The 13217-nt window shown below is 48.4% G+C and overlaps 1 protein-coding gene and 1 pseudogene across 1 annotated transcript; both read left to right on the plus strand.

Annotated features, from left to right (window-relative positions):
• Positions 1 to 390: 390 nt before the first annotated feature.
• LOC144102361 (uncharacterized) lies at positions 391 to 2338 on the plus strand (annotated as a pseudogene).
• A 3408-nt stretch (positions 2339 to 5746) lies between these two features.
• Positions 5747 to 9406, plus strand: LOC144102362 (uncharacterized). The gene is made up of 3 exons (XM_077635653.1): positions 5747 to 6538; positions 6877 to 6967; positions 9330 to 9406. Exons 1-3 carry the CDS (start codon positions 5747 to 5749, stop codon positions 9404 to 9406), a joined length of 960 nt encoding a protein of 319 aa, XP_077491779.1.
• The last annotated feature ends 3811 nt before the right edge of the window (positions 9407 to 13217 follow it).

A 13217-nucleotide genomic window follows, 5' to 3' on the forward strand; every position in this document is an offset into this window, starting at 1 on the left:
CAGTAATATCCTGAATTCCTGTATTTTTACTCTCATGGCTAAATCGTTAATGGGCTTCCACTTTACAACTTTAATCTATTCTGTTGTATCTTGCCAAAGATTATGACGCGTGTTATCGCATTATTACAGTGCACCGCGTATCTGATGTACGCGTCTAGTGTGCACGTGTGCTATTGTATCGCTAACCAAAGGCATGCATCGGTTGCACCTAGGCTTCCTTTGTAAGGCGAAGCCCCTGAACCATTTGTCTGTTCGTGTTGGTGTTCGAAAAAATACTTGACTTCTCGGCGTCTCTGGTCAGCATGGCGACGAAGATGGGATCGTTCGGGCTGAGGCAATGACCGAGCCTTCAGAAACGACGACGACGCACGGCAAGCGAGGACCTCAATGATGACCACCACCCTGGAATCTCTGGCCGAGTTCTGCCCTGACTCTGGCAATATCGACGTCTACGTGGAAAGGTTCGACCTGTATGCAACCGCCAACGGAGTAGGCGCAACTAAGAAGTTGCGAGTCTTCTTGATAATCCTGGGTGAAAATGCTTTCAGGAAGTCAAGTACAGAGTCAATCACACTTGTCTAGTTCGCTCGAGCGGTGTGCTGGGGAGCAAGAGAAGTCAAATCATATCGCAGCTGCTTTGCTGAGGGTGAGGTGGTGGTTCCTGTGCGGTTCATGTGTCTATTCGGCTGCTCTTCAGCGCAGTTATCAATGAATGTCAATACGTACTTGATTATTTCGCTATATTTCCAATGGACTGTACCGCTCAAGCGCTCTAGACAAGTGTGATCGACTCTGTACGAAGTAGCTGCAGAAGCTCTCTGAAAGCACTATGCTCCAAAACGGTCTGTGGTTACTGAGGGTTATCACTTCTACCAGCGAAAGCAAGAGCCGAACGAGAGCCTGCAACAGTTCATCGTTGAGCTAAAAAGATTGGCTGCAATGTGTTCGTTCGGAAGTTTTTTGGAAGAAGCGCTCCGGGATCGACTGATTGCTGGAATCGGAAATGATTCGATTCGATGCTGTCTTCTTGCTCTGTCGGACGACGTCGAAGTCACTTGGGAGCGAGTCTGCGAAATCGCCAACGCCTTGGAAACTGCCCAGAAAGACACCCGAGAAATGCTGCCGGAGGGGTCAACCGCCCATCCTGCCGACGTTTACTGGCGTCGGGAACACACCACGCCAGGAAAGCGACACGTAACGAAGGTCAACACCGCTAGCAACGAGCAGCGGGCCTCCCAAAACAGCGCATGGAAGCAACGTGGGAAAAGGAAGGTTCACACCTGTCATAGATGCGGCGGACTGCACGCGCCAGTGAGTTGCCCTTTTCTCAATAGTACGTGCTTCCAATGCTCAAAGCCAGGTCATGTAGCGAAAATGTGCAAAAGAAAGATCGTGCACATAGTTGACGACAGTGTCTGCAACCGATTTACTTGCAGTTTGTACAACGAGTAAGGTTTATAGCTCTCCGCATATTGTGCTTAAAGTATAAGTAAACGGCAAGGTGACTCCGATGGAATTCGACACAGGAGTCGCTGTAACCATAATGTCTGAGAGAGACTTTGATGAAACTTTTCCTAACCACCCATCTTCCAAAGATGACGTGTGTCTAGGTGCGTATAATGGCACTGCACTCAAAGTGAAAGGTGTGGCGAACGTCAGTGTCTCTTATCAGAACCGAAGCTACAATCTGCCTCTGATAGTTGCAAAGCAAGAAAATGAAGCTCGCATACCGACGCTTCTAGGTCGCGATTGGATAACGGCGCTTAAAGTTTATCTGCACAGTGCTGTGCAGCAGTTGCAGCATGACGTGGATAACGTACAGGGTGGCAGGAAGATGGTAGCTGCGGAATCCGACAAGAGGTTAGAACAGCTGTACGGTGAAGTGTTTGAACCAGGCTATGGTTCGATCAAAGGATTCACTGGTAACATCCAAATGAAAAACGATGCGCAACCAACCTTTTGTAAGGCGAGACCAGTTCCATATGCTTTGCGTGAACAAGTGAAGAATGAATTGCGAGACCTTGAGAAAGCTGGTGTGGTGTACAGGGTCAGGCACAGTGCTTGGGCTACACCACTCGTAATCGTGCCAGAGAAAGCAGTAAAAGAGATCAGTATATGTGGTGATTACAGAGTCACTGTAAATCAGGGAATCGAACTCGACCACTATGTACTGCCCCTACCGGAGGACATATTCGCATCAGTGGTTGGCGGAACCATGTTCACTTTATTGGATTTGTCCAAAGCTTACCTGCAGCTTGAGCTGTATGAGCGGGCACAGGAACGGCTCACGGTGAATACGCACATAGGACTTTTCAGGTTTCGGCGATTTCCGTACTGAGTACGTGGCAAGCGCACCTGCAATGTTTCATCAGGCCGTGATGGGCGAGGTTTTACAAAACATCCATGGTACTGCCTGTTACCTGGATGATGTGTTAATAGCCGGAAAAAACCTGACAGAGTGCTATCAGCGTTCCGAGCATGTGCTACAAGCTCTCAGTAAGCATGGCGTTCGTGTAAACACCTCAAATGAAAATTTTTTCAAGAAAGTGTTTGTTACTTGGGACACGAGCTGGACAAGAACTGCGTACACCCAGCAGCGGAAAAAGTGAAGGCGATTCGAGAAGCGCCAAAACCAAGTAATGTGACTCAACTAAAGGCATTTTGGGCCTTGTAAACTAGTACGCCAAATTTTTGCCTGATCTAACAAATGTCCTAGAACCTCTCCACCAACTGTTGTGCAAGGGCAGCACATGGAAATGGTCGAGCCAGTTTGACGCATGTTTCAATCGCTGTAAAAACTTGATCAGTGAAGACATGGCCTTGGAACTGTACGATGTAACGAAGGAAATAAATGACATGTGACGCTTCTGCTTATGGTTTAGGCGCAGTGCTATCTCACGTGTTTGAGGGCGCAGAGCGACCGATTGCGTATGCATCGCGAACAATGACCCCGGCCGAGCGTAACTATGCGCAGGGGGAAAAAGAAGCCCTCGCGGTTGTTTTTGGAGTTAAAAAATTTCATAAATATCTGTACGGGCGTAGTTTCAATGTGATCACTGATCACTAGTCACTCGCCGTAATTTCTGAGGCAAAACACCACACAAATGCGGTAGCTGCAACTCGTGTGCATCGCTGGGGAATTTTTCTTGCAAACAAAAACCTTCACATTGTGCACAGAGCAGGAACAAAGATAGCCAATGCAGATGGATTGTCAGGCCTTCCACTGGCAGAAACCGGTGATGAAGCAGGAGAATTTTCTTTATTTCTCACCTCTAAATAACCTCCCTTTGACTGTGAAAGGTATCGAACGTGAAACTGGGAAAGATTCAGTTCTGAGTGCTGTTCTTGAAATGGTATGGCACGGATGGCCACGTGCTGTAGACGCTCATTATCAGCCCTTCTTTGTGAGGCGATTTGAACTTTGAGTAGACTGCTGTTGTTTGGTGTGGAACAACAGAGTTGTGATACCATAGTCGCTTCAAAGGAAAGTCATGTGTTTGCTGCTTGATCAACACATTGGCATTACAAAGATTGAGGGAGTAGCAAGGTCAATGGTTTGGTGGCCACAGATAGACAACTGCATGGAACAAACTCTGAAGCAGCGTGAAATTTGTCAAAACACAAAAGCTGTGGGGCCACTAGCCCCATTTTCATCTTGGAAATGGTGTAAAAACAGTTAGGAGAGGGTACATTTAGACTTTGCAGAAAAAGAAAACAAGATGTTTCTTTTAGCTGTCTATTCCTATTCCAAATGGTTGGAAGTAAGAGTCATGACGTCAACTAACGTGCAATTTACGATCGAAACAGTGCGCTCGTTGTTCGCAAGTCATGGTCTCCCGACCGAGGTAGTCGCAGATAACGGGCTGCAATTTCGCGCGAAAGAGTTTCAGGAATTTCTGTTGGCAAACAGGGTCAAGCACACGCTTACTCCGCCATGTCGCTCTCAATCGAACGGGTCGGCAGAACATGCTGTCCAAACAGTGAAACAGTCTCTGTTAAAAAAAAAATTGCTCGAAGATCAGCGGAATAAGAGTTTCATGTCACTGCAGCACAGAACCGACAATTTTCTGTTCGCTTATAGAACAACGCCGCAAACATTCACCGGCCAAACACATGATGAACTCTTTTTGAGGAGGAAGTTGCGCACAAGGTTATCGTTATTGAAACCAAATCTGCAAGATGCAATAAATTCCAAATCGGAGAGGAATGTCCGCAGAGCAAACAGGCGGAGGAGTTCACCTAGAGTATTTTCTGTTGGTGATGCAGAGTTTGTGCGTTCGGTAAGTGGGGAACAGGTGAAGTGGCGTCCAGGCAAGGTCGTGGATGTGAAATCGGCAATGACTTACCTTGTGGTTGTGGATGGACAGACACGGTTTGTGCATGCGGATCACTTGCGACATTCTTGTGTAAAGCCTACTGTTGTAAAAGAAAATGGTGTCCCTTTACCACTTGCAAGTGACCTGCTCGAAAGTGAACGTTTCCTTGCACCCACCTCAAAGCGGCCAGTGTTAGATCGAAGTGATGGTTCTCCACTCGCAAGGGCAGCCCAAAATGCATCAACGTCGGAAAAAAGTGATGCCGGTTCCCCTGTGCTACCCAGGCGCAGCGCTCGTGATAAGCGGAGCCAGAACATCTGACATATGACAGCTTCTGATCTTGCTGGAGGGGAAGTGTTGTATCTTGTCAGAGATTATCACGTCTGTTATCACATTGTTACAGTGCGCCGCGTATCTGTTGTACGCGGCTAGTGTGCACGTGTGCTATTGTATCGCTAACCAATGGTATGCCTCGGTTGCATCCAGGCTTCCTTTATAAGGCGAAGCCCCTGAATCATTTGGCTGTTATCTTCGTGTTGCTATTCGAATAAATACTTGAATTCACGGCGTCTCTGGTCAACATGTTTCCTCTTTAAGTCTCAGCTAATTTAAAACCTTACCATCCTGTGCTCGAAACAACGCACCTTTCCGAGGACCTCTACATCCTGCACGATGCCAAGGTGAGCGCACAGTATGAAGTCGATTTCATTTTAGTCTCACCATTGATGCTCTTCAACGTCCACTTCCTGTTCTTTCTTTTGCAAAAGGTACTCATGATCCGTAAATTTATCTCTGGGAATTCTACTGCTAACTCCCCCCTGCTAATCCTATGCCAGAGTCGCCTACCTCCCGTCCTCCAGCTTGCTTCTAACTACCTTCGCAATGAAGTCGCCTATCAGCACAGTATACTGTGATTTTACTTTGTTCATTGCCAATTCCATGTCTTCATAGAAGCTTTGAACGATCTGGTAATCATGGCTGGATGTAGGCGCGTAGGCCTGCACCACCTTCCGTTCGTACCTCTTATTAAGCCTAATTACAATCGCTGCCGCCCTTTCGTTAAATCTATAGAATTTCACGTTGACAGCTATATCCTGAATGATGAAGAACCCCATACATAGTTTTCGTCCGTCCGCCAATCTACGGTACCACAATACGTGCCAGCCTTTTAGTATAGTGCATATTGTAACGTGCTTTGCGTAGACGATGAAGGAGAGGAGATCAGAAGCGTAGAGGAAAAGGAAGCTGGTCGGTCTGATCGGTTTGAGCTCTGCGCCCCGTCGCTAAATCTCTTAAATAATCACCCCAGACTCACTCAGTGCCTGCTGAGTACGTAACAGTTGTGGTGGACGTTGCTGGGTATCACCACGGATTCCCCTGTTCCTCGACGCAGCCGCAGATTTGTCGGATTGCCACCACTTCCTCTGGATATGCCTCAGGACGGCGGCGCCGAGCAAGCAGCACCCGCGGCGGGCCACTGGCAGCATCACCGCGAACCGCGCACCTTTGCTGGAAGGTCCGATGAAGACGTTGACGAGTGGTTGACTAATTACGAGCGGGTGAGTCGCTATAACGGCTGGGAAGCCACAGTGACGCTAGCCAACGTCGTATTTTTGGAAGCGACAGCGCTGATTTGGTTTGATAACCATGAAGACTCTCTTACCACGTGGGAACGTTTTATAGAAGAGGTAAAGAAATGTTTTGGTGACGGCTCTGCCAAAAAGAAACGCGCCGAACAGACGTTGCTTCAACGGGCCCAATTACCTGGTGAGACTTGCACCATGTACATTGAAGAAATCGTAAAGTTGTGCAGGCTAGTGAACCCGCGGATGCCTGAAGAAGATAAGGTCGGACATTTACTTAAAGGAATTGCTGAAGATGTATACAACTTCCTTATTAGCAAAGACAGCTTAAAGTCGACGGCCGACGTCATCAAGCATTGCACAGCGTTCGAGGCTTTGAAGCTTCGTCGTGTTGTGCCGAAATTTGGGCGCCTGGCGAATGTCACCTCCATCGCCAGCGTTGACGTCGCTGCTCCAGTGTCAATGGCTGACATGATTCGCCAAATTGTGCGCGAGGAACTCCTCCGGTATCAAGACCCTGTGCGCCAGGATGACGCCCAGCAAGATGATTGCGCATTGCAGGCAGAGCCCGCAACACCATCTGCTTCTTGGGTTCCAGCTGGCGTTTCGCAGAACTTCGCCGATCGGAGACCCCGCGAGGTACAGTCTGCCTACCAGTCTGTGGGAAGACGGCGTGCCTACACAGGCGACTTGGCGCGACAACAGCCTCGAGATGATTACAACCAACGTTCTGACCACGCTTGGCAAGCATCATACGTTGATCGCTGGCGCCCGCCACTTGTGTGTTACCGCTGTGGCATGACCGGACATGTATCCCGATACTGCCGCCGACGAGGCCCGATGCAACCAGACCATCGCCTGTGGCCGAACACTTCCCTCAACCCCGATGCGGACGTTCAGCACCAAACGCCAACATCCTCTTGGGGTAGCCACCGTGCGACATTGCTGCGAAACACCTCGCCTGCCTCCGACCGCAGCCTGACACCACCACCTTCACGTCAACGACGCTCACCATCTCCTCGACGCCGCTCGCCTCCTCCGGGAAACTAGACGGCGCTGCCGATGGAGGTGAGGCTGCCGGCGAGTCGATGTCATCAATCCCTCTTCCCGTGTTTATGTTAAAGAACAAACTTGAAGTGTTTATCGAAGGAATTCGAACTATGGCGTTAGTAGATACCGGTGCGACAGTATCTATAATGAGTTTGAACTTCAATAATAGTTTGGGTCGAAAAGTAATGTTTGGTTGGGATCAGGCTGTGGTGTTTCGGGGGTGTTGGGGGTAAAGCATTAGTTCCCCTTGGTGTCTGTTCTGCGAACGTTATTATCGGTGGTCAAGTGTTCAGGACTGAATTTGCTGTGCTGTCACGTTCCACATATGACGTTTTACTTGGAATTGACTGTTTGCAGCAGTGCGGTGCCACATTAGACTGTCGTACTGGAGGGATTTCATTGGACGCAACTCTGATTTCGGCTCTTGTGGAAATCTCCTCTCGATTTCGGAGCGTTCTCTGTGTCAGAGGACACAGTTGTACCGGCGATGTCTGCCGGATTTGTGCCGGTTGTTTCATCGAAAATTTTGTGTGATGCCTTCGATGCCGTGGTGGAACCCACTGCACTGACGTGTGCTAAGAAGAGTGTCCTCGTGCCCTGTTGCGTAGTCCGCGTAACTAGTGGCGGCCACACCACGCTGTGGACAGTGAACTATTCGGAAGAGCCCGCCGTGTTACCTCGTGGCATGAAGCTTGCCTATTTTGAGGAAGGCTTGTCGGTTTCTGTTGTGGCGCTCAGTGATCACGCTTTTGAAGAACCGGGACACCCCTGTGAAGAGTCCAAAGTTCAGGCCATGATTAATAAGTCCCTTTCCACGAACAAGCGTCGCATTTTGGTGGGACTGCTTTCGAAGCATGTCACAGTGTTCGATTTTTCCAGAGACCCTCCAGTACCCATTCCCCGTTCTCGCATTCATCATGTGATCGATACTGCATCCGCACCTCCAATACGACAAAGGCCTTACCGTGTATCACCAACCAAACGTGAGATAATAGACCAGCAAGTTCATGACATGATAAACCGAGGAGTTATCCAGGAATCTTCAAGCCCTTGGGTGGCCCCAGTGATCCTAGTGAGAAAGACAGATAATACGTGGCGGTTCTGCGTAGACTATCGTCACCTAAATGCCATCACAAAAAAAAAGATGTGTATCCGCTCCCACGCATAGACGATGCCATCGATTGTCTACACTCTGCTTCATATTTTTCCTCGGTTGATTTAAGGTCAGGGTACTGGCAAAAAATACCAATGCACCCGAACGACAAAGAAAAGACTGCATTTGTCACACCTGACGGACTGTATGAATTTAATGTCAAGCCTTTTGGACTATGCAATGCACCTGCCACATTTGAAATATTTATGGACACTATTTTGCGTGGTCTGAAGTGGCAGATTTGCTTGTGTTATTTGGATGATGTGATCTTTGGGAAGACATCTAGCGAACATAACAGCCGCCTCGCTATCGTCCTCGACTGCATTGAAAGAGCGGGCCTGGTCCTTAACTCTAAGAAGTGTCACTTTGGTGAACGTCAAATAATTGTCTTCGGTCACTTGGTTGAAAAGGACGGTGTCCGGCCGGATCCCCAGAAAGTTGAGGCTGTCACCAACTTCACAGCGCCGCAATCAGTCAAGGAACTTCGCAGTTTTTTAGGGCTGTGCTCGTATTTTCGCCGTTTTGTTCCGCGGTTTGCCGACGTCGCCTTCCCACTCACGTGCCTCCTACAAAAAGACGTGCCATTCCAGTGGACCCCTGACTGTGAGTCTGCATTCCGCCATCTGAAATTTCTCCTGACGTCGGGACCCATTCTGCGCCATTTTTGCCCGTCTGCTCCCATCGAAGTTCACACCGACGCCAGTGGTGTCGGGGTTGGCGGTGTGCTCATCCAGCGCCACGGCGGAGATCAGCATGGGATAGCTTATGCCAGTAGGTCGTTGAGCAAGTCGGAACGAAACTACACAGTTACCGAACAAGAGTGTCTCGCGGTAGTTTTTGCTGTGCAACGCTTTCGTTCCTACCTGTACGGCAATGCTTTTACCATCGCACCGACCATCATTCGCTCTGTTGGCTCGTGAATCTTCGTGACCCATGTGGCCGACTTGCCCGCTGGGCTTTGCGGCTACAAGAGTTCAACTTCACTGTCGTGTACAAAAGCGGTCGTCAACACGCCAACGCTGACTGTCTGTCGCGCTTGCCGCTTCCGACGACTGCTTGCGATGGCGACAACTTCGACGACTACCTCGCTTCTGTCTCACCCACGTTTCCTGATGCTATCCAGTTCAAGACTGAACAGCGCAAGGACACGACGTTAACAGCACTCTTCGACGCCGCCGGCCATTTCCCTGCTGCCCGTTTCTGTATTCTCGCTGGTTTACTTTACAGGAAGAATTTCACGCCCGGCGGTGCACGGTTCCTTCTCGTCGTGCCGGAAAGCCTTCGCGTCCCTGTTCTTCAACTGATGCACGACGATGCCACGTCAGGCCACTTGGGAGTTGTCCGGACCCTTCATCGCACACGAGAACGTTTTTACTGGCCCAAAATGCGTCAAACGATTCAACAATACATAGCCAGCTGTGTCCAGTGCCAGCGTTTCAAGATCCCTGCACCGTGTTCGCCAGGCCAGCTGCACCCTGTCACGCCTCCGACCACTCTATTTGAGCAAGTGGGCATCGACCTGTTAGGCCCTTTTCCCCGGTCTCCGTATGGCAACCGCTGGGCGATCGTGTGTGTTGATCACCTAACCCGATACTGTGAAACAGCAGCTATACCGTCTGCCACTGCTTCCGATGTGTCTAATTTTCTCCTGCACTTTCTCATTCTCCGTCATGAACCTCCTCGCGTTCTCATCAGTGATCGTGGACGCCAGTTTACTGCGGATGTTGTCGAAGCACTTCTTCGTCACTGCGAATGCAATTTTCGTCACTCGACACCGTATCAGCCACAAACGAACGGTCTCGTCGAACGCACAAACAGCACGCTCACCACTTTGCTGGCCATGTACGTCGATTCTAACCATAAGAACTGGGATGATGTCCTTCCTTTTATTACGTACGCCTACAACACTGTGCGGCATGAATCAACTGGCTACAGCCCCTTTTACTTCCTGTATGCTCGCGTTCCACGCCGCTGCCTCGACACCATCCTTCCTTTCTCTATCTACGATGAGCCTTCCATCGCCACGACACTCAGCCGAGCTGAAGAAGCACGTCAAATTGCCCACCTTCGCATTTTGGACTCTCAGCAGCGCTCTAAACACAGCTACGACATTCGCCACCAGCCTATCTCCTATGACCCTGGCGACCGAGTGTGGTTGTGGACGCCGCTCCGGAAGCGCGGTTTGTGTCAGAAGCACCTGTCCCACTACACTGGCCCTTTTGTTGTGCTTGAGCGCATCAGTGATTTGAACTACGTCGTCTCACGCCTTACTGACAGCGGCCGATGCTCACGAAAGACCCATGTGGTGCATATTGCTCGGATCAAACGCTTCAGCCCTCGGGACACTGCTTAGCTCGCCGTGGGAGGCTTCGTCTGCGGAGGGGGAAGTGTAACGTGCTTTGCGTAGACGACGAAGGAGAGGAGGTCAGAAGCGTAGAGGAAAAGGAAGCTGGTCGGTCTGATCGGTTTGAGCTCTGCGCCCCGTCGCTAAATCTCTTAAATAAACACCCCAGACTCACTCAGTGCCTGCTGAGTACGTAACAATATCTTAACTTTCCTCCTGGCCTCCCTAAGCACTATGACATTCCATCTAACACCCGCTAGTTCCTTGAAGAACACGGCAAGGCTAGCCTCACTGCACCAAATTATAGCTTGAAACATAGCCAGGCTCAGTGTCCTATGGCAGTTTGTCCGGAGCCAGAGATTCTTAGCGATTCTTCGGAGCTTAGAGATTCTTGCAGCGATAGAATAGAGGTAGAACATCCGCCTTGCGTGCAAGAGGACTGTCTTTCGAGTCCCGATGCACCGGATTGAAAGAAAATATCCGCGTGTCGGTGGGATTGCATAACCAGGCCGTGGCCGCGGCCTGATCTCTAGGACCAGAACCAACAACGCACTTCCTCACCAGAACAGGATTTGGCCGGCCTAGTTCAGTACTTGGTCATAACCTTCTATGAACCGACCAATTAACCCTCATCCCTCAGTCCCCAGCGGCTGCGGAGCATTTGACCAACTCGGCAGTGAGACTGGTGACGCAGAATCAAGAGTAACATATTTTCTCATTTACTGGTTAGCGTGTGATAAGCAACAAAATGTGGAATTTTTTTTCTTGTCACGTTTTGCTTCACACTCCCCTTCTACTAAGCGTAGATGGGCAGATTTCGTTCAGGAGTTACAATGGCTTTATTTCTGCTAAGCGACAAATACGACTAAAACTCCTTTGGGAAACCATCCGGGGGAAAGAGGACGCGTTGCATAGTCGCCTGCGTGTAAACACTGCTAAGCACTGAAATATCGCCAGAGCTACTAATCATAATACAAGGGGAGTTATGCACTCATTCAACGTTGTCACGGACTCTTTCAACGTTGTAACCAGCTTCTAGTTACAAACATCGAACTTGTATTTTCAATAGCAGCCCGTGATGACGCTATCGAATAGTTTTTCAGGCAGTTGGTCGTAGCCGGGAAGAACATGAAATGAAGCCAGATTTTTCCTGGATCAGTGATCGTTATGCACCGTAGACCACGCAGCTGGGAAGCGGACAGGAAACCCGGCGTCGACAGCTGGTGCTTTGCAATCGACGGTTTATTGTGGCCTGTGTCGTCCAAGTGCACACGCGCGACAGATCGTGACTTTTTATCGTTGTCGGGTAAGAGGCTCTGAATTACCTTTTTCGCGTCATAAATTTTGATTGCCGCTGGGCATCACGAATGAATGCTGCTGTGTCATTCCTATTTTAATATCTAAATTACGTCTAAACTGACCAAAATACTTGGATAAAAATACTGAGTGATAGTTGTGCATTCTCCGTGACTTCGATGCGAGATACAAAACGCGCATTAGCAGCCGCTACCAAATGAGTGGAGTGTCAGCCACGAAGTTAACTCCGTTAGCGCCAGTGATCCTTTTGTGGTATCGTTTAGGCTGATACCTGGTTATTCTTATATAATAAAAGCTATCATATGTCTCGCAAACGCTTGTTTGTAAACGGGGACAGTGGGGGTGGGAGGATCATATGCGCACTGCTGCAATGTATTGCCATGTATAGCGGCAATTCTTTGCGTAAGACCAAGGGCGAAGAAAACCACCGATGCTCTCGGATAATAGTATAATAATAATATAAAGTCACCGGAAATTGAAAACGTAGCAGGATTTAATTCATGACGTTTCGGCGGGAGGACCAGCCTTTTTCGAGGCTAGTAGTTCAGCCGAGACGTCGTAAATTAAATCCTGTTATGTTTTTCAATTTTTCAATTTATATATAATATACTGCAGCACGGCCGAAACGTCGAGGTAAATGTCTTTTTAGAAGTGCATACCTTTTCCCTTTCTTCCCTACCTTTTTTTCCTTTAACCTTTTCCATGCGAAAGCCAACGGAACCTAGTTTCGTAACCAACTATATATATATATATACGAAGGAAGCTAACAGCCACAGAAACCAAGGTGCACAGGGGAATGTTTTATTAATTTTTAATTAGTAGTGCCAATCAATTAGTTTTTAAAGAAAATTCCTTATAAAGCAGCAGAAAAAACAACCATGCCGCCGGTGGGGTCCGAATCCACGACCACCAAATATCGCGTCCGGTGCTCTGCCAACTGAGCGACGGCAACGGCCGTCCAATCTGCTGCTTTCGTGGGTTTTTTTTTTTTATGTAAGCGAACCTTGAGAGTGTTCACAGGCACTACCTCGTCCATAGCGGTGGACGTAGTAGCACGTCTTGTAATATCGCGAGTGTGACGTATATATATATATATATATATATATATATATATATATATATATATATATATATATATATATATATATATATATATATATATATATATATATATATATATATATATATATATATATATATATAGAGAGAGAGAGAGAGAGAGAGAGGGAGAGAGAGAGAGAGAGAGAGAGAGAATAATCGAAGTATTGTTCTCCCGTTGTTCAGCCCTACACACAAAAAAAAAATAGAAACGTCCCCCTGTGCATCTTGGTTTCGATGACTGTTAGCTTCCTTCATACATATATATACATATATGTATTGTGGGTGATGGCGTTCACGTAAGGGGCACGTTTGTTATAATATCAGCATTCGTGCAACAGTTCAAAAGCTGACAT

The sequence above is a fragment of the Amblyomma americanum genome, chromosome 8 (genome assembly GCF_052857255.1).
Source record: "Amblyomma americanum isolate KBUSLIRL-KWMA chromosome 8, ASM5285725v1, whole genome shotgun sequence".
Taxonomy (NCBI): domain Eukaryota; kingdom Metazoa; phylum Arthropoda; class Arachnida; order Ixodida; family Ixodidae; genus Amblyomma; species Amblyomma americanum.

Excerpts from the sequence above, each read along its gene's own strand:
- LOC144102362 (XM_077635653.1), top strand. The coding sequence starts at position 5,747 with ATGCCTCAGGACGGCGGCGCCGAGCAAGCAGCACCCGCGGCGGGCCAC. Across the intron at positions 6,539-6,876 it reads CCGATCGGAGACCCCGCGAG|CCTGACACCACCACCTTCAC; the intron begins GTACAGTCTGCC and ends CTCCGACCGCAG. Across the intron at positions 6,968-9,329 it reads AGACGGCGCTGCCGATGGAG|GAAGAATTTCACGCCCGGCG; the intron begins GTGAGGCTGCCG and ends TTTACTTTACAG.